The sequence below is a fragment of the Silurus aristotelis genome (assembly GCF_946808225.1).
Source record: "Silurus aristotelis genome assembly, chromosome: 1".
NCBI lineage: Eukaryota > Metazoa > Chordata > Actinopteri > Siluriformes > Siluridae > Silurus > Silurus aristotelis.
In genome coordinates, this window is record NC_139574.1 from 5,286,932 (window position 1) to 5,309,060 (window position 22,129).

Here is a 22,129-nt window from a genome sequence, read left to right on the forward strand (position 1 = left end):
CACCATAAAACACTCCAAGAACTCAGTCGCCCACCAGTACAGTTCAAATCAACTCTCCGTACACACACACACTCCAGCTTTCACACACTACAGTGTCTTGAAACACACACACACACACACACACACACACACTCACACTATATATATTTCACACAATGCACTTATTTCTACATATGTGCACACACACACACACACACACACACACACACACACACACACACACACACACACACACTATAAATATATATATTTTACACAATGCACTTATTTTTACACTAACAGACATTTCCAGACTTTTACACAATGCACTCATTTTTACACACACACACACACACACACACACACACACACACACACACACACACACACACACACACACACACACACACACATGACTTGTAGTTGTGTAAAAAGCCCTGTGTTGGTCTCAGTGAAAGGGTTTCCTCCTGCATTTGGAGGCAGATTTGGATGAATTAAATTTCCTGTCATCACAAAGGAGCAGATCTGTAATTACCACAGCTTCCTAAAGCCACAGCTCCGTATCATCACCAACGTCTCTGTTTACACTCCCCTCTAATCTCTGCTTTATCCCACATAGATTTTCTCCTCCTGGATTAATAATGAAGTACAAGTTCAGCCTTCGCTGCAGTAGTTAATGCTTCAGTGTAGTTAAAGGAGTCAGTAGTTTCCTCAGTGAGTAGATACACACATTCCCTAAACATCGTACGCTCTCGAGGGGGATAAGAGTATTGTTATAGTGTAGGGGGATTGTCAGAGGACAATCCATCAGTACTACAGTTTATATAATCAACATAAACTTCACCCCTGATCTGACCAGAGAACTGCTTTGGAACATGGCCCCTTAAAAAATCACTACCTTGTGTTGTGTTTAAGGAAAATGGCTTCTCAGTGGTTAATATATTGGCATTTATGTCAAAAAGTCCTGAGTTCAAAACCGAGAACTAACAATGCTGCCACTGTCATACCCTTGAGCAAGGTTCCCAAATTACTGTGTATAAATGAGTGATAATGAATACATTTATAGGAAAGTTGTTTAAGTAGTAAAAAAGCAATGCATTAACTCCACCCCTAAACCGTACCTAGCATTTATTTAGCATTTTGCAGGCGCACCGTCCTTAACTGTGACCGGCATAACTTTTTACATAAATTGTATTGTACAAATTTGTGCAAATTTGTGCATTTGCAAGTGCAAAAACATGACTAAAATTTTTAAACAAAGGTCAGCAAGAACGTCCTCAAACTTCTCTTTTGGCAGCAATGTTTACAATCTTTACTGCTACATCACCCAACAACAGCAAAGTGTTTCATTACATTTATTTATCTCTTATCCAGAGTGACTTATATTTATCTCATTCATACACATGAGCAGCTTTGGGGTTAGGGACCTTTCTCAGGGGCCCAGGAGTGGCAGCTTGGTGTCGCTGGGATTTAAATGCATGACCTTCCGAGCCAAAGTCGAATGCCTTAACCACTAAGCTACCAGCTCCCTATTCTAGCATCGCAACAATGTCTCACAGCTTATACTTATACCTGCGTTCCTGTTTGTACTTGATTTATTGCATCTATAAAACATTTGCCCCTCACCAACCATTATTTCTGACTGGTACAAAGCTCTGACACTGGAGACTCCTTCCTAGACCACTAGAGGTCAAGGTCGCCTGTAGTGGATTTTACCAATACCAATAGCAAGGTTGGATTGTACTTGCCAATAACAGATTAATTAATAATCAACTGACAGTTTTTAATATGGATACTGGATAAAAACAACAACAAAAAACAAAACACTTCATGTAAAATAGTACTGAACTTTATTACAAAAATTAAAAAGGACTTAATCAAGAAAATGTGCTAAATACAATAATTATGAATATATTAATTCTATTAATAAATATTGAAGAAAAGACATGCATTGAAGCTGGAACAACAAGTAAACCTCCAAAAAAAAAAAAAACAGTTATATCCTAAATTATTTTTAAAAAGACAATTTAAATAAACAGCACGTGGCTTCAGCGATTCAACTCTAGACACCGTTCTCATACAATGCAACCCGGAAAAACTATCGGTATGGATTTCTGCTGATAGCTGATAGTTCCAGCAATTGACTATCAGTGCCAATTAATCAGCAAAAAACGATGAACGTGATCTAAAATTGGTGAAATGATAATTGGTACTAAGCTATTTTTTTCCTCAACAATTCTAAAGGCAAACTGTAAATTTCCAACATAGAATAATAATAAGAGCACTGACACAATTCCATCAGTTTCTGTGCTTGGCCCCATAATCACATGCAGCAGTGATTTGACACTTTTTTTTAATAATCTGCGATCCATTTTTCAATGTATTTTCATATGCCTCAAACATTCTGTTTAACCGATAAATACATATTGACTGAATCTTTTTTTTAGAAAAAAAGGAGGTTCATCAAATTTCGATAAACATTGATTCGTATCTGGCACAATCCTTGGATATTCGATCCGCAAATATGCCGGTGCCATGTTTCCCCAAATACATTCAATGCATGATAGATTTTTTTTATTCCGTGTGACCTGGGACGTATCACAAAGAGCTTTTAGCGTGTCATGTACACCGTCTCGTTTCGAGGAATGCGATATGTGTGCCATTTTAAAGGAACACTGTGTTTGAGAGGCTTTAGACTCACAAACAAAATGTGAGGGCGTCTTTTTCCCTGAGTGTGTGTGTGTGTTTTTGAATCAATCGAACTCGCATCACTGTTGTTTTCACACTTTCCGAGAATGTTTTCCTCTCTACACTACATCGACAAAAGTTTGTGGACACCTGACAATGTGATTTTTTAACATCCCGTTCCATATTTTTTCTGCATTCGCGCTTATTATAACCTCCACTCTTCTGGGAAAATGTTACACTAGATTTTGGAGTGTGTTTATGGAGATTTTTGTGAGATTCATTCAGTGACAAGGATTAGATTGACAACGTTTGTGAGGCACGTTGGGTCAACATTCGGACCTTTCCTTCTTTTCTTTTTCCTTCACTGCATCATTATATAATTAATTAAATCTAATAGCCTAAGAACAACAAAGCAGATGAGTTTTAAACACAATCAAGTTTTATGCTGAATTTGGATCACTGATAGAAAGTCAGGCGAAGTGAAACATTCCAGTTATTTCTATTGACATGTTCAAAATGTTGAGCTTTATAGCAGGCCGGTGCAAACCAAGTCAAGTCAAGTCAAGTCAAGAAGCTTTTATTGTCATTTCAACCATATATAGCTGACGCAGTACACAGTGAAATGAAACAACGTTCCTCCAGAACTCTCTGGACCAGCTGCACTGGCTGGCGAATTGTTTAGCAATTCCTTACGGTTTTATACAGTACCCACTGGAAAGTTTTCAGACCCACTTAAATGTTTCACTCTTTGTTATATTGCAGCCATTTGCTAAAATCATTTAAGTTCATTTCTTTTCCTCATTAATGTACACACAGCACTCCATATTGACAGAAACACACAGAATTATACACATTTTTGCATATTTATTAAAATAGAAAAACTGAAATATCACATGGTCCTAAGTATTCAGACCCTTTGCTGTGATACTCATATATTTAACTCAGGTGCTATCCATTTCTTCTGATCATCCTTGAGATGGTTCTACACCATTGGTGTCCAATCTTTTCCATGAAGGGCCAGTGTGGGTGTAGGTTTTCATTCCAACCAATCAAGGGAACACCTGATAGTCAATTAAAATAAAAATCATTCGATTTAAACAGGTAGAATTTGGTGTTGCTCTTTCTTGGTTGGAATGGAAACCTGTACCCACACCAGCCCTTTGTGGAAAAGATTGGACACCCCTGTTCTACACCTTCATTTGAGTCCAGCTGTGTTTGATTATACTGATTAGACTTGATTAGGAAAGCCACACACCTGTCTATATAAGACCTTACAGATCGCAATGCATGTCAGAGCAAATGAGAATCATGAGGTCAAAGGAACTGCCTGTAGAGCTCAGAGACAGAATTGTTAGAAAGCACAGATATGGCCAAGGCTACAAAAAGATTTCTGCTGCACTCAAGGTTCCTAAGAGCACAGTGGCCTCCATAATCCTTAAATGGAAGACGTTTGGGACGACCAGAACCCATCCAAGAGCTGGCCGTCAGGCCAAGCTGAGCTATCGGGGGAGAAGAGCCTTGGTGAGAGAGGTAAAGAAGAACCCAAAGATCACTGTGGCTGAGCTCCAGAGATGCAGTCGGAAGATGGGAGAAAGTTGTAGAAAGTCAACCATCACTGCAGCCCTCCACCAGTCGGGGCTTTATGGTAGAGTGGCCCGACGGAAGCCTCTCCTCAGTGCAAGACACATGAAAGCCCACATGGAGTTTGCTAAAAAACACCTGAAGGACTACAAGATGGTGAGAAATAAGATTCTCTGGTCTGATGAGACCAAGATAGAACTTTTTGGCCTTAATTCTAAGCGGTATGTGTGGAGAAAACCAGGCACTGCTCATCACCTGTCCAATACAGTCCCAACAGTGAAGCATGGTGGTGGCAGCATCATGCTGTGGGGCTGTTTTTCGGCTGCAGGGACAGGACGACTGGTTGCAATCGAGGGAAAGATGAATGCGGCCAGGTACAGGGATATCCTGGACATCCTGCAAATGACACAAGACAAAATAGAGACTGACTAATAGCTTATTACAATATAAATGTAGCTGCAATTGGCGATTAAGGGGGCCAAGCACTTTTTGTCCCCACTCCTGGACAAAGAAAGTCCAAAAGCCAATAGAACTATGAGGCATTTAAAGGCAAACCATAACCAAAGTCATTCTTAAGAAATTAACTCACTTTCAATGTGTGTTATAGCCCCCCAGAGCTACAAATGAGATCAGTTTCTGTGCATTGTTATTAGTTCTTGTTGAATGTTTCTAAACTTCATATTTGGTGAAGTAGCCATCAGATATGATTGCAGAATATTGTTGGGGTTTAATTTTTGGCATGATTTTTGGACTGTTGAAGACTATTGGAAAAGAAAAACCTTTTTCAGATTCTTGAAGATTTAATGTTAAGTGGTTTTTGTATTATGCAAATTGTAGCGCCACCTAGAGCTACATTTACACAAAACTTCTCTGAGTCCCTTATAATGATTTTTTTTTTTTATTATTATTATTATTATTTTTTTTTTTTACCACGAATTGTGTTTAAAAATATGACCTTTCTTTCTGTTTGGGGACTTGGTCAGTGGATTGCTTGTGCATAACAGATCCAGAAATATTTGATCAGATTCAAATTGTGATGCAGCTGCCAATTGATGAAAAAAAGTCTAACTAAGAACGGTTTAGGGGGAAAAAATTATTTTCTAACAAATTAAATATGTGTACAATTTCTCTATTTCAAGACAAAATACAAAAAAAAAAATCAAAAATGTAGTACAATTGTTTAATTATTACAAATATTGTCACAAATTTGCATTCAATTACATGTGAATCAATTCCAAAATAATGTTAAGGTTACTCAAAAATGTCTTAATTATACAATCATAATAATCATCTAATAATTAGAGTTTAAGTCATTGACCCTTATGAGCAGATTGGCTTTATTTAGTCGTTAATGTTTTGAGAGTAAATAAACAAGCAAATATATAGAGTATATGCATATAAAATTTTTATGAGATAAAAGGTCTTTTTTAACACTTTTTACTGCCTTTAGTTTGTCATATGTAGTACACATATTACATATTTTTTCCCCTGTCCTTGAGAACTCATTTAAATACTTTTTCCTTCACTTCACTTTGCATGTGACGTCATTCAGGCGTATTTTCTCCCTAAATAGGCCACACAACGCTCACTGAACTACACGCACAATTTGTCATGGTGCACACGCAAATGAGTTCTCCTTATCCGGATCCGGAATTTTGGTTAAAATACACCGTGTAAAAGTTATTCATCTTTTCTCTACCCACAATCGCTGGTCATATTTACTGAGGACCAGGACCTCATAATTACAACCAGAATTGTGTGTGTGTGTGTGTGTGTGTGTGTGTGTGTGTGTGTGTGTGTGTGTGTGTGTTTACATACACAAGGAATTTGTTTTCAGACATATACAGTTGGTAGAGTGCGCAATAAAACCATGACTATATACAGATCCTACTGTATATACAAGTACACAATATGGAGTTTGGGAACACCTGATTTCTCCAGCCATATGTGGTTCCTTCACAAACTGTTACCCCAAAATTGGAAGTATTCAATTGTATAAAATGTCGTAGGATGTGGTGCATTAAAATTTCCCTTTACTTCTAATATTAGACCCAAACCTGTTCCAGCATGACAATGTAAACCCTGTGCACAAAGCTATCTCCATAAAGATCTGCTTTGCATTGTTTGGAGTGAAAGATCTCCTGCTATAGAGCTCTAAGCACTATGAAACACCTTTAGGATAAATTAGAATGCAGACTGCACCCTAGACCTCCTCACTTCATCTACATCAGTACTTAACATTATTAACATCTTTGTGTCTAAATGATCACAAATCTTCACAAGCACACTCTAAAATCTAGTGGAAGATCCTCCCAGAAGAGTGGAGGTTATTTTAGGAGTAAATGAATATTTAATGTGGAAAGGGATGTTAAAAAAATAAACACATACCAACCTTATGTTTAGATGTCCACAAATGTTTGCATATTGAACATACAATGAATGCTTATGCCGTATATGTTATAAGAACTTCTACTGTTCTACTAGATTTTGGAGGCATGGTAAGTGTTTGAGGAAGAACCACATATGGCTGGAAAAGTCATGTGTCCTAATACTATTAGTCCATATAATGTATATGTCAGTGGAAAGTAGTGCATAGAAATTGTGGCAGTCTAGGTAATGTAATAAATAAAAGCTTTCATATATATTGTGCATTTATTTCACCTGAATGTGTTCACATACATTGTATTGCATATGAATTTGAATTATTAATTCACTGGCTTCACTCTGCCAGTCTGCCTTTATACACAGTATAAAGATCCATAAAGTTACTGTGGCAGGATAAAACAATGAAGATGGAATTTGGCCTGTAATTAATATAAACAGTCTGCTGCAATGGCTTACGACTGCAGTTGCCATGAACCATTTTTGCTTTTAAGCAATCTTTTTGTCATTTGTACTATATATATAGCTGACGCAGTACAAAGTCAAATGAGACAATGTTCCTCCAGAACCCCGGTGCTACATTAAACAACGTAGAGCTACAACACACAACATGAAGCTGCATAACAAAATACAGAGCTAAGGACTGAAGTAAGTTTCCTTACCATATAAAGGGCAGCATGTACAACCTGGTAACCTCAACAATGATGAAACTGTAATGAATGGACATTTGATGCTACCTAAGTTAGGATGGATTTCCTTTTGAGTCACACTCCTCTGAAAGTCTTAACAGGGGAGTTGGAAGCTCAACGCTTAAGGTGCTGGGCTACTGAGCAGAAGTTTGGGGGTTCAAGCCCCCGGGATTGCCAAGCTGCCACTCTTGGGCCCTTGAGCAAGGCCCTTAAGCCTCTGTGCTCCAGGGGTGCCGTATCATGGCTGACTTTGCGCTCTGACCCAAGTTTTCGAGCAAGCTGGAATATGCGTGGAATAAATTTCACTGGCTCATTCTTTTAACAATCTCCACTGTCTCACTCAGTAGGGATAAACTTATATGGATTAGTTTTTATTTGAGATCTATTTAATTATGTAAAGCTGCGTTGCGGCAATGCCATATTGTTAAATGTGTTAAAAAAAGGAAACTGAATGGATTTGGATTGAGTTATATTATATTATTAGGGTAATTCCTGTTATTGTGTTGATCATATGTCACAAAAATTAACCCTTATTTATTAATCTGGATGTGAACAAATTAATTCATAAATTATTTACAGGGATGATTTTGGTCACCAAAATTCTGAGATTTGGTTGAAAAAAATGTTTGGAGAGAGCGAGAGAGCGAGAGAGAGAGCGAGAGAGAGACCGAGAGAGAGAGAGAGAGAGAGAGAGAGAGAGAGAGAGAGAGAGAGAGAGAGAGAGAGAGAGAGAGAGAGAGAGAAAGCGTGTGTATGAGTGAGTGTGTTTCCAAATAAATCATTAAAATTTGTGATACACTAACACATAAAAAAAAAGTTAAACACACGTTAATGTTTTATTGTCATTCTGAGGACCTTTTGACAACATAATGATAATGTATGTCGGCGATTTTGGTGTATTTACCATATAGACCAAATATCTAACTACTTGATTAAATAAACTAAAGAAAATAACTAACCAACCGATATCTAACTAACTAACAATCTAATCAAACAACTAACCTAGCAATCAACCAGCCAACCAACCAATCACCCAACTAACTAACTGTCAGGGATTCACCCTGCCACGCCCCCGTCTGTAGCTGTCAGAGATCCACCCTGCCACGCCCCCCTCGATAGCAGTCACGCTGCTTCCCAAGATTACCGACAGCTGTGGCTCATGAAAGATCAGACTACATAAACTCACGTTCTTGAGTCACAGGCTGTCGGTCGTTGTATTGTCATGCAGGTAAATCGCGTGGCTGCTCAAACGCCGGGATTCACCGCTGGCTATTTCTCCGAACTCCATTTCCTTATTGAAGTACTCATTGCCGAAAGCTTTACTTGCATTGGGATTAGGCGTTTGACATTCCCGCTCATAGTGGATACTGCGTTACGAGCGGATGTCTGGGTTTGCTTTTGTTTTCATTGGTGTATGAGTGTTTTGTTTTTTGCACCTCAATAAAGAACATGATTGGACTTTATCTGCTTCCGCGTCTGCAGCCTGACAGAACGACCGACCTATACCGAACGCGGATTCGCCATTCCGCGATTCCGACCGCGACGGATCGGCAGCTGAACCCGGCTTCGGATTTCCTCCGGAAGCTCAGTGCCGCTCCTCTTGGATCAGATCCACAGAAGCCGGATCATGAGAGCGCGGCTGCGCCACGCCCCTCAGAGAGCGCGAGGGGATTACCGGCTCGTTACTCGGGGAAAAAAGACGAATTAGGCGGATTTCTGCAAGGCATCGGCGAGTATGTGGCTGTTAACATTTCCCGGTTTCCTTCCGAACGAGCCAAGATTGCCCTCTGTATTTCCCTCCTGTCTGGTGAAGTTCTTGCCGAAGCCAGCTCACTATGGAACGCCAAAGGGGGCAAATTCGGCTCACTCGCCGAATTCAGCGGGCTGCTTCTGGGGAAGTTGGGGATAGAGGTGGTGGATCTCCACTACAGTTCCCTTGAGGAGGAAGGTGCTCCATTCCAAGGTTCTCAAGAGCACGTGGCTCCGTGCCGGATTTCCCATGAGCCTGCAGCTCAGCCCCAATGTTTTAATGAAAGGGCTGCTTCATCTCAGGGTCTCTACCAGCGTGCCGCTGTGTTCCGGGGTTCTCGTGGACGCACCACACCATCTCCAAACGTCGGCGAGCACACCATGCCGTCACAGAGCTTCTACAGGCGTGCCGCTCTGTTCCGAGGTTCCCGTGGGCGTGCCACGCCGCCACAGTGTCTCCAGGAGCATGCTTTCCCGCCACAGAGTCTTCACGAGAGCGCCGCGCCGCCACAGAGTCTTCACGAGAGCGCCGCGCCGCCACAGAGTCTTCACGAGAGCGCCGCGCCGCCACAGAGTCTTCACGAGAGCGCCGCGCCTCCACAGAGTCTTCACGAGAGCGCCGCGCCTCCACAGAGTCTTCACGAGAGCGCCGCGCCGCCACAGAGTCTTCAAGAGAGCGCCGCGCCGCCACAGAGTCTTCACGAGAGCGCCGCGCCTCCACAGAGTCTTCACGAGAGCGCCGCGCCGCCACAGAGTCTTCACGAGAGCGCCGCGCCGCCACAGAGTCTTCACGAGAGCGCCGCGCCGCCACAGAGTCTTCACGAGAGCGCCGCGCCGCCACAGAGTCTTCACGAGAGCGCCGCGCCGCCACAGAGTCTTCACGAGAGCGCCGCGCCGCCACAGAGTCTTCACGAGAGCGCCGCGCCGCCACCTCCGGTCACAGAAGGCGAAGTGACTCCTCCGAGTCCCTCTCCAGACGACGCCACATCCCAGAGCCCCTTCCAAGGCGACATGCCCACGAAAAGCTCGGCTCCGCCTCAGGATCTCCAAGAGAGCTCCGCCCAGCTCCAGGTCCCTCCAGAGAGCTCCGCCCAGCTCCAGGTCCCTCCAGAGAGCTCCGCCCAGCTCCAGGTCCCTCCAGAGAGCTCCGCCCAGCTCCAGGTCCCTCCAGAGAGCTCCGCCCAGCTCCAGGTCCCTCCAGAGAGCTCCGCCCAGCTCCAGGTCCCTCCAGAGAGCTCCGCCCAGCTCCTGGCTCCTCCAGAGGGCACGACTCCGCTCCAGGCTCCTCCCGAGAGCTCGTCTCCGCCTCCGAGCGACCCCACGAGCTCGTCTCCGCTTCAGTGTCCCAAAGAGAGCTCCACTGATGTCGTGGACCTCCAGGCGAGCCCTTCTCTGCTCGTGGATCTCCAGGCAGGCTTCACCTCATTTCCAGGCTGCCCAGTAGACTCCGATCTGCTCCTAAGGGTCCCAAGGAGCGCCCCTACGCCCAGGGGTTTCCCTGTGCACTCACCCCGGCTCCAGGACTGCGAAAGGGAAGTTGAACCGCTGCCCCCGGGTTCCACCGACGGCGACGGCTCACCCCACAGTCCCGCAGAAGGCGACGGCTCGTCTCCAGCGCCCGCAGAAGGCGACGGCTCGTCTCCAGCGCCCGCAGAAGGCGACGGCTCGCCCCCGGGCTCCGCAGAAGGCGACGGCTCGCCCCCGGGCTCCGCAGAAGGCGACGGCTCGCCCCCGGGCTCCGCAGAAGGCGACGGCTCGCCCCCGGGCTAGAAGGCGTGCCGCTCTGTTCCGAGGTTCCCGTGGGCGTGCCACGCCGCCACAGTGTCTCCAGGAGCATGCTTTCCCGCCACAGAGTCTTCACGAGAGCGCCGCGCCGCCACAGAGTCTTCACGAGAGCGCCGCGCCGCCACAGAGTCTTCACGAGAGCGCCGCGCCTCCACAGAGTCTTCACGAGAGCGCCGCGCCGCCACAGAGTCTTCACGAGAGCGCCGCGCCGCCACAGAGTCTTCACGAGAGCGCCGCGCCGCCACAGAGTCTTCACGAGAGCGCCGCGCCGCCACCTCCGGTCACAGAAGGCGAAGTGACTCCTCCGAGTCCCTCTCCAGACGACGCCACATCCCAGAGCCCCTTCCAAGGCGACATGCCCACGAAAAGCTCGGCTCCGCCTCAGGATCTCCAAGAGAGCTCCGCCCAGCTCCAGGTCCCTCCAGAGAGCTCCGCCCAGCTCCAGGTCCCTCCAGAGAGCTCCGCCCAGCTCCAGGTCCCTCCAGAGAGCTCCGCCCAGCTCCAGGTCCCTCCAGAGAGCTCCGCCCAGCTCCAGGTCCCTCCAGAGAGCTCCGCCCAGCTCCAGGTCCCTCCAGAGAGCTCGTCTCCGCCTCCGAGCGACCCCACGAGCTCGTCTCCGCTTCAGTGTCCCAAAGAGAGCTCCACTGATGTCGTGGACCTCCAGGCGAGCCCTTCTCTGCTCGTGGATCTCCAGGCAGGCTTCACCTCATTTCCAGGCTGCCCAGTAGACTCCGATCTGCTCCTAAGGGTCCCAAGGAGCGCCCCTACGCCCAGGGGTTTCCCTGTGCACTCACCCCGGCTCCAGGACTGCGAAAGGGAAGTTGAACCGCTGCCCCCGGGTTCCACCGACGGCGACGGCTCACCCCACAGTCCCGCAGAAGGCGACGGCTCGTCTCCAGCGCCCGCAGAAGGTGACGGCTCGTCTCCAGCGCCCGCAGAAGGCGACGGCTCGCCCCCGGGCTCCGCAGAAGGCGACGGCTCGCCCCTGGGCTCCGCAGAAGGCGACGGCTCGCCCCCGGGCTCCGCAGAAGGCGACGGCTCGCCCCCGGGCTCCGGATCGCATCCAGGCTTTACGCAGGGCGAAGGATCGCATCCAAGCTCCACAGAGGGCGACGTCTCGCCCCCAGGTCCTCTTCAGGACGACGGATCGCCCACAGGATCCCCGCATGGCGACGTCGGTCCTCCAGGTCCCTCTGACGGCGACGTCGGTCCTCCAGGTCCCTCTGACGGCGACGTCGGTCCTCCAGGTCCCTCTGAGGGTGGTACGGAGGTTCCTGGTCTCGCCCGGGACGTCCTCCACTCCCCGGTCATTGTCATGGTTGGCGTCCAGTTCCGGTTCCCCGCCATGGAAATCACTCCGGCTTCAATCCCCGCCAGGGGCTTTACTCAGCCTCCCGTCAGCACCGAGGGCGTGGCTCCGTTCCGGATCCTCCTGCAAGGTGTTGTTCCATGCCGGCTCTCCACAGAGGATGTTCACCAAGCCTCCGTTGCTCCCAGGCGTCTAAGGAGGCCTTCCTCGGAGTGCCCTGGCCCGCCTGGCATAGGTGGGTTTTGGGGCGTCAGGTGTCGCCCCTGGATGGGGGGGTACTGTCAGGGATTCACCCTGCCACGCCCCCGTCTGTAGCTGTCAGAGATCCACCCTGCCACGCCCCCCTCGATAGCAGTCACGCTGCTTCCCAAGATTACCGACAGCTGTGGCTCATGAAAGATCAGACTACATAAACTCACGTTCTTGAGTCACAGGCTGTCGGTCGTTGTATTGTCATGCAGGTAAATCGCGTGGCTGCTCAAATGCCGGGATTCACCGCTGGCTATTTCTCCGAACTCCATTTCCTTATTGAAGTACTCATTGCCGAAAGCTTTACTTGCATTGGGATTAGGCGTTTGACATTCCCGCTCATAGTGGATACTGCGTTACGAGCGGATGTCTGGGTTTGCTTTTGTTTTCATTGGTGTATGAGTGTTTTGTTTTTTGCACCTCAATAAAGAACATGATTGGACTTTATCTGCTTCCGCGTCTGCAGCCTGACACTAACCAACCAATCAAACAAACAAACAAACAAACTAAATACCTAATGAACCACCTTGTCTTTAAATATAACAATTTGCTATGGGTCACTTTCTTATATGTTTGTGTGTTAAGAGGGTATGTCTATGTGTTGGTATGTTTGGTCGTAAATTTCCCAGCATCAAACTATGTTTAAACACCCACCTCTTTCTAACATACTTTATAGCAAAAGACATCAGCAAGTCTATTTACTGTACTGCCTTCCAACTACAGTTTATAGACTAAAAGTGTATTTAGTCCATGTCCCAGTCAACCAGTATCAGGATGGAGTTAATGATAGAAATTTCAAAGCACTTCTGTAAGTCGCTCTGGATAAGAGGGCACCTGGCAAACGTAATAAATGTGAATGTGAAAACAATCAGGTGTAAATGTGGTCGAAATCAATCAGGTGCTAAATATATATATATTAGGGCTGTCAAAATTAACACAATAGCGCGTTAACGCAGATTCATATAGTTCATATAGCGAGCATTTCTGTCTGATCATTTTTAAAAATGTAAATAAATAAATATAAAAAGGGGAAATTAAAACCTTCAACACAACACACATTTATTTATTACATCCTTTCTTTGCTCAGATATAGAAACATTATAATAATAAAATCCACCAAAATAATTTGGTTTACTGATGCGTCTCAAATCAAGCACCAAAATCCACCATGATGCACACGTCAAATACGGCAATTAAAACGGTCCGTGTGGAAACACAGCGAAAGTTCTGTTTGGTGTCCTGATTTATGTAAATTGAAACACCATAATTAATTTAAAACTTTTACAAGAATATTTAGTCTTCATGCTCTATGTTGGGTTTGGTTTCACTGATAATAAACATACATTTGCATAAAGCATTAATATTTGTCCATGTTGATTAGAGTATTAAAAACCTGAAAAGTATTAATTAGACATTCCTTCTACATGATTTTACACTAAGTTATTCTGAGTGCAGAAAAAAAAAATATATATATATTAATAAAAGCATAATTAATAATTAATAACATAAAAAAGTGCATCAGGAATCTCGTGATGAACATTGGGGCAAAACAATGCTGTAACTAGAATATAATAAAATATATACATTTATTAATCACATTCTTGACATATTTTTTAACATTTGAAGGTAATTAATACAAAAAAAAAATCCTTTTCATTTGGAACCGGACTGAGAGTAACTCGTGAAAATATATAATATATTTTAAAAAAATTTAAAGCTATCAAACAATTTTACACATTTTATACAGTACATGTTCTGTAGTGTAAAATCTACAACAATTTGGAAAAATGTCATAAATGTTGTTTTTTTAAATTTAAATGAATAATACAATAATAAAATAGTTTTTCAAACATTTTTATGTTATTTATTAGTACAAACTCTGTTTTAAAATGTTACTCCGAACTTTCGAGCCACTCGCTTTATACCTGCATCTATATCTATATCCGTGTCATTAGCACTGAGCTGGACTTTACTCACTAACTCATTCCTGCACTTTTTATACTGCCAAAACAGTCCTGACCCATCGAGCATTAACAGCAGTAACTTCTTCAGCATTTTGTCTCAGCAATTTGTTTAAACCCTGTATGCTATGGAAAGTAAACGCTTTCTTAGATTAGTTTATTTGACAAACATGTTAAGTTTTCTTTGTTAGCGAAAAGGAACAACATCATTTTTCAACAGACAAAATGTGTGTTTTGACTTGTGAAAAGTGCCACTTTGGACAAAGAAATCATAATACAGCCGTACAGCAGAAATGTAGGAAAAGAAGGTAAAGGAGTAGTTCGGAGTCTAGTAACCATTTACGCATCACAGGGTGTCAACTTTCCTCTAGAATGCTGCTTCATTTGCTATTCTTCCTCTTTCCTTTGTTTCCTTTGGCCCCTGTGGAAGATGGTAACTTAACAGTGGGAAGATCATGAGTACAAATATAAGTACAATATTTTTTTTTTCTACAGCAAAAAGAGTTTTTTTTACACCGTTCTGTTTTTTATACCAAACAATCCAGCCTTTGCTACTGATGTAGATGAGGTGAAGAGGCCTGGAGTGCAGTCAGGGTTCCAGCTCATCTCATAGGTTTTCAATAGAATTGAAGATATATAGCAGGAGATCTTCCACTTAAACCCATGCTAAGCATATCTGAATGGATCTGGCTTTCTGCATAGGATTTGCATTGTCATGCTAGAACAGATTTGGGTCTCGGAATTTAAGTGAAAGGAAAATGTATTATCATATCCTGAGACATCTCCATCTTTGTGGTAACAGTTTGAACAAGAACCTGGAGATATCACATACTGTTGTCTGTATAGTGTTTAAATATATCAAATATCTGGGGTTTTGAAAAACATCTGAAAAGTTTTTGACTGGAGCATGTAATGTAATGTAAGAAGATTTCGTTGAGGCCTTCAGTGGTTTGTCTCTTTCACCCTCTCTTTCTCTCTTCTTTATATTGTCTCTATCTGATTGTAAAACACACTGAAGTTGCTCTGTGCTTATGTCTTATACATGTTAAATCCAGAAAGGTCCATTTTCCTCATGTATATTTTGAGTATTTTAATTCTAGGAACATTTTCCTTCACTCTAATTAAATTTGTAATATATTACTTTTTATTCCACTAAATTTCAGAAAAACATGCCTTTTCTCATTATTTTCAATTTGAGGTAAAAACTAAATTAGTGGTAAATGAGAAGCTGTAGAGTGAACACAAGTAAAATCCCATGATTGCCATATAAATGTGTAACTATAGAAAACTATTACCTCATAAATATCTGATGTTCATGAGAATAGATCCCTGAACTACATCCATTATTCACATGGAGTTCTGTATAAGTAAGAGTTTTACCTTCACTGTAGTCAGCAAGGGATTTGGTACATCTACACAAATCTGAGAGATGGTGATACTGTGTTTCATTATATTTTGCATACGGTCATACCGCAACCACACGCCCAATCATTCATTCAACCATGAAACCATAGTGGCGGACTAATTACTCAAACCATGTACTTCAGTTAAAGTAGCGCTTCACTCGGTTAAATATTACTCCAGAAAAGTGCTTCTGTTAAAAGTATACATTTTTTTGCCTTCAAATGTACTTAAGTATTCAAAGTGCTATGATTTATTATGGCTATAATGTTCCTATTATCATTTTTGCCAAATTACTCTTTACCTAATTTAATAATTATATGTGAAAAGACTCAAATGTGACTCTCAGCACACTGATCTATTAATAGAATCATATTAATGACTCAAACACTGATTATTATTTAATAAAATTATCATGAGCACAAAACCTTCTTTTCAACTACTTAAAAAAAAAATCGCTCAAAATAAGCTCACGTGTGTTGTGTTGAATTCGAATCTGGAGATTCTTCATCATTTATTCCTCTCTAAATGTTCAGCTTGCTGTTGAACTGATGCTGAACCCTATGTTGGTGATAAGTAGATACACCAAGCGCCAATCAGAACACGTTCAAACAGAGCGAGCGCTCGAGCTTGATAAAAAGGAACGACTGATTTCGCTAAATTTAGTTGAGGAAAAAAGGAAGATATACGACTTTGAAATGTAGCGAAGTTAAAACAAAAGTCTGCCCAAAAAGAAAAACTTCAGTAAAGTACAGATACGTGAAAAAGCTAATTAAATAGAGTCGCTAATTACATTGACTTTATTACAGTCCAAAGCTGCGAAACCATGTGCTGGTTTGTTTGGTAAGGTGTCTGAAATAGTCAAGTCAAGTTTATTTCTATAGCGCTTTCCACAACAGACATTGTCTCAAAGCAGCTTTACAGAATTTAACGGTTAAGGCAAATGGTGTGTATTTATCCCTGATGAGCAGCCATGGTGACTGTGGCAAGAAAAACTCCCTTAGATCTTATGAGGAAGAAACCTTGAGAGGAACCAGACTCAAAAGTGGAACCCATCCTCATTTGGGTGACATCAAGAGTGTGATTATAAATCATAAAAACAATACAGAGCACTGGAGAGTGAGAACTAACATGAGTACTGGAGTATAAGATTATGAGTAATGTTTTTTCTACAGTCTTATACAGTAATTTGAGATTATGGAACCAGGAGCTACTGAGCAACTCATAAAATAGCTCAACATTTGCGATCATCACAGATCCAACAATAGTAACAATCTGCTTGTTACTTCTAGTATTTGGCAGTTGGTTTGGGACAATGTCCATTGTTAAAAGCACTATACAAATAAAATTATATTAAATTTCAAATAATGTAATTTGATTGGTTTGAAAACGATTGATATATATATTTTTTTATCTCCGTCTCTTAGGCGTATCAGCTCAGCTAACCAACACCCGTCTCCGGAGGAACACCTCCGTCGGAACGCCGTTCTGGATGGCTCCTGAGGTAATTATTTTCCTCCACACCCTTTTTTATCCTCAATTATCGTTTATCTCCTTCCGTTTTAAAAAGACATCCTGAACTGAGAGTGAAGAATAAAAAATAAAAAAACGTTTGAATGGCCGCGAGTGTCTTCCTGAAATGTTCTGTAAACGTATGAATTGCAAATAGTTTTTCTTGCCGTGCCCTTATACTTTGCATAAAGTTTATGTGGACCCGAGGCGGACAAAACACAAAGAGTACACAAGTTGCCTCTTTGCAATAGTAAAGAAAAATCACTGGAGAAAGGAGAAATCACTGCACTGGGATCGGATGTTAAGTGAAGTTGAACCTGAAGCTGTGGATTACATCGGTAGCTTTTCTGAGATTTACCGTTGTGGTTTAACGAGGCCCTGTGACATCAGGTAAATGATATCGTATGGGGTTTATGTTATAACCATAAAAACAGAGAGTGTTTATTTACTCTCTGAGGTGTTTGTTTTATCTACAGACTGGTTCTCAGTCATATCTTTTAGCTTACTGTCTTTATATTGCATCATTGTACTGTTAAATCTCTCGCTCTTTTCTATCTCAAAAAGGTTCCATCTTTCTTTTCATTATATTCAAGCATTACTGTTCCCCCAAACACTCTATACATGATACATGTGTTATATAATATATAGGATTTATCTTTCTTATCTTATAATATGTCATAATGTTATAGTGTTCAGTATTATATAGTGTTCTGTTCCTCTTATTAGAAGATGTTTGAAATCTCTCAGTAGTATATGGTTTAAGATAAGAATTGTATATTATATTGTGTTTTGTGTGTTCGTCTTTTTATTAAATTAATGTTTTGGTAATAAGTTGCTCTGCCTTACTGTACAATGTTGTTGAGTAGGGTTTGCTTCAGTTGGCTGTACGATACCCTGCTGTATACAATTCCTAATATCCTATATATATCTGTGGATATGCGTCATTTGGCCCAAAATGTTTATAAAAATTGCACTAACAATTACACTTTGTATACAATAACTTATTTTATATATTAAATATATATGGTTAAGGTTCTGGGTTACTGATTAGAAGGTTGGGGGTTCAAGCTGCAGTATCAACAAGCTGCCACTTTTGGGGCCCTTGAGCAAGGCCCTCAACTCTCAGTGCTCCAGGGGTGCTCTGACCCCAGCTTCCTAACATCACTGTGCTGTAATGTACATGTGACGAGTTTAAAGTACCTTACTTTCTTTCTTTCTTTCTTTCTTTCTTTCTTTCTTTCTTTTTTTCTTTCTTTCTTTCTTTCTTTCTTTCTTTCTTTCTTTCTTTCTTTCTTTCTTTCTTTCTTTCTTTAATTTCCTATTTTCTTTCTTTCCTTCCTTCTTTCTTTCTTTCTTTCTTTCTTTCTTTCTTTCTTTCTTTCTTTCTTTCTTTCTTTCTTTAATTTCCTGTTTTCTTTCTTTCTTTCCTACTTTCTTTTTTTCTTTAATTTCCTGTTTTCTTTCTTTCTTTCTTTCTTTCTTTCTTTCTTTCTTTCTTTCTTTCTTTCTTTCTTTCTTTCTTTCTTTCTTTCTTTCTTTCTTTCTTTCTATTTGTCATATGCCAGAGTATCTATTATCTCATGTATACAACTACACAGTTGATGGTTAAGAGCCTTGCTGTAATATCTTGTATAAATGTTGTATAACTTTCCTATATTGCATATACTTTTGGTAAATTACAGGTCATAGCATGTGAGCAGCAGCTGGATTCGACGTACGATGCTCGCTGTGATGTCTGGTCACTCGGTATCACCGCCATCGAACTGGGAGATGGAGACCCACCCCTGTCGGACCTTCACCCCATGAGAGCTCTCTTTAAAATTCCAAGGTGACATTCTCTTGCTTACAGAACTGGAGCTCTGCACTATTTTCACTATTAGCTTTAATTCTGGTTGAATATAGTTGAGGTTTGTGATTTTGTTGCTGACTTTGTATTGTGTTGAAGCTGCTGTCAGGGGGTTTGTGTTACTTTTTCTTATATGCACATAACTGAGGCTGGTATGTGTGTAAAGTGTGTACTCTTGTCACTCATGACTTTGAGATACTCCCTGCTTTATTTTGGACATTCTCATTCATTTATACATCGCTCAAAGATCTGTCTGTCTGTCTGTCTGTCTGTCTGTCTGTCTGTCTGTCTGTCTGTCTGTCTGTCTGTCTGTCTGTCTGTCTGTCTATTTATTGGTATTTAATGAATTTCTTTGTCAGAAAGCATCTCTTGTAGATAGATAGATAGATAGATAGATAGATAGATAGATAGATAGATAGATAGATAGATAGATAGATAGATAGATAGATAGATAGATAGATAGATAGATAGATAGATAGATTGTCTGTCTGTATTCCTATTTATCTATCTATCTATCTATTTTTCTATCTATTTTTCTATCTTCTCTTTCCCTTTTAGTAAGAGATTCTTGGTCACATTTGCATCGCTACAAAAAACTTTCTTGATTTTGTTTTGGTTTCACATTCACCTTCTTGTTTTGCGTAGTTCCTGTTTGCCTATGGCCCAAGCCTGCATTACGTTTTGATTCTGCTGATTTGGATTTGTTCGCCTGTTTGTTTGATAAAATGTTCTCACACGGCATTGCGTCTACTCGTGCATTCATCGCGTTTCATGACAAATGCCAAAGAAAAAAACCCACCTGCTTCCTGTCTGTGATCACGAGCATTAGATGCCAGAGCTTCAGCACACTTCCATGTTTTCATGTCTGTATACTGTAGTCATGTGCCATTGTTTTTTTCGTCTCACCTCTGCCTTGTCATTAGTCATTTTCTTTACACAGAGGTGGACGAAGTACATAAACCATGTAGTTAAGGTAAAGTAGAGATACAGCAGGTGAAAAATTCCTCCAGTAAAAGTGTCCCTTAAAAATTCCACTTGAGTAAAAGTACAAAGGTTTTTGCTTTCAAATGTACTTAAGTATCCAAAGTACTATAATTTATTATAACTATAATGTTCCTATTCTCATTGTAGTCACATTATTTTTTACTTAATCACCTCAGTTTATGTGTAAAGACTCGAATGTGACTCTCAGCACACTGATCTATTAATAGAATGATATTAATGACTCAAACACTGATTTCTATTACAATGATCATGAAGCCAAAATGTTATTTTTTTTAACTATTTTAAATGAGGTCACGTGTGCTGTGGCGAGTTCGAGTCTGGAGTTTCTTCATAATTTATTCCTCCTTTAATGTTCTGCTTGATGTTGAACTGATGCTGAACTGTATGTTGGTGATCAGTAGATACACCGAGCACCAATCAGAACACGTGTAAAACAGAGCGTGCGCTCGACCCTGATTGGTGAAAATGCTGCTTGATTTAAGTTTTAATCCAATTTTAATTATCTGAATTAAGTTTTAATCCATAACTAAAAAGGAACAACTGAGTTCACAAAATGTAGTTGAGTAAAAAGTAAAATATTTAAATTTGAAATGTAGTGAAGTTATAGAAAAAGTCTCCCTAAATGGAAATACTTCAGTAAAGTATAGAAAAAGCTCCTTAAATACAGTAACGGATTACATTGACTTTGTTACTGCCTACCACTGCCTTTACATCTCATTATTTTTTACAGATGTTTTGAGTTTTCCCTGCTTGCTTTTTGTGTTTCGGGGGGGAAGTAACACGTTTGGTGTTCATGTTTCTCCTTCTTGCCTTGCCCAGTCTGTGCTTGCTGTTTATGTTGATAAAAATATTTCTCTTCGCTTGCATCCACCTTCAGTATCATCTGTAATCACAGTTACATGGCACTTCCACGTTCACTTGCACTTGGAAACCTGAAACTGTTCCAGCATGGCAATGTGCACATAATGAGCTCCATGAAGATCTGGTTTACATGTTTTGTAGAGAAATATCTTGAGTGGACTGCTATAGAGCTCTGATCCCAAAACTATTGAAGACCTTTGGGATGAATATGAACACTGACTGCAACTTAATTCTCTTTACCTACATCAGTACCTGACTTTACTAAAACCCTTTTGTCTAAATGAACACAAATCTCCACATCTCTAAAATCTACTAGAACATCTTCCCAGAATACTGGAGGGAATTATAAGAGTAAATTGTGGAATGTGATGCTCAAAAAGCTCATACCGTATTTATAACCAGGTGTCCGCATATCTCCAAAGAGTCTTTAGTTTCTTCTCTCTAAAAACAGCCGAGCTCCTAGAGGTGTGGCGTGAGCGGAGCTAATGAAAATTACTCGAACCAACTTGGGAAACTCTGTTGCTGACCCGGAAAAACCAACTGCATCCACTGTTTGTTTAACACTGGGTTCTTTGGGAAGCTAAACAAAATTCTCCTTCTTTCATATCCCAAAAAAAAAAAACCTTTGAAAACCCTTTTCTCTGTGCAGCACGATGACGACATCCATAACCGAATGAAGCATGGTGGTGGGTGTGGGTGTGTCTGTTGCTCTTGCTGTTTTGAGATTAGTGCCCATACAAGGAATTCCACCCTTTATGATGTCATGGAGGGCTATATTAAAAAAAACAAACTATCCAAAACATTGTCAGTCACTCAGTGTCAGAATGCATGAAAATGGCAATAGACCTGCCTCTTCCTTCAAACACTGAGCTGCAAGCTGATCATAAAGTGCCTACGCATAAATTGCATAATCTGGAATATTAAGTAAAGAAATAGACACGACATTACAGGCATAACCTGAGCATGAACATGAGAGAAGAGTCGTAGGTCTGAAGCACTATAATGCTGTTTTAGGTTACTCATGCATCTGAAGCTGCAACCTGATTGTTGACTGTCCTCCGAATTCACCCTTTGCAACCATGTTATCTTCTTGTGTTATCTTGATGGTGTTTCCTGCCCTGACACACACACA

General features: G+C 41.7%; 1 protein-coding gene across 6 annotated transcripts in view; it reads left to right on the forward strand.

The window, feature by feature from the left end:
• Positions 1–22,129, forward strand: part of myo3a (myosin IIIA) — a gene marked incomplete at its 3' end in the record, with an annotated part of 103,949 nt that overhangs the window by 28,547 nt on the left and 53,273 nt on the right. For 4 of the 6 annotated variants that reach the window (XR_014534018.1, XR_014534019.1, XM_083543885.1 and 1 more), the window contains exons 6-7: positions 17,201–17,277; positions 18,968–19,113. Coding sequence is in view for 4 of the 6 variants with exons in the window: in XM_083543885.1 (XP_083400011.1) it covers positions 17,201–17,277; positions 18,968–19,113 (223 nt within the window). Of the gene's footprint in view, positions 1–17,200; positions 17,278–17,537; positions 17,676–18,967; positions 19,118–22,129 lie in introns of those variants that run through there. The other 2 variants (XM_083543889.1, XM_083543887.1) reach the window with 2 other exon arrangements.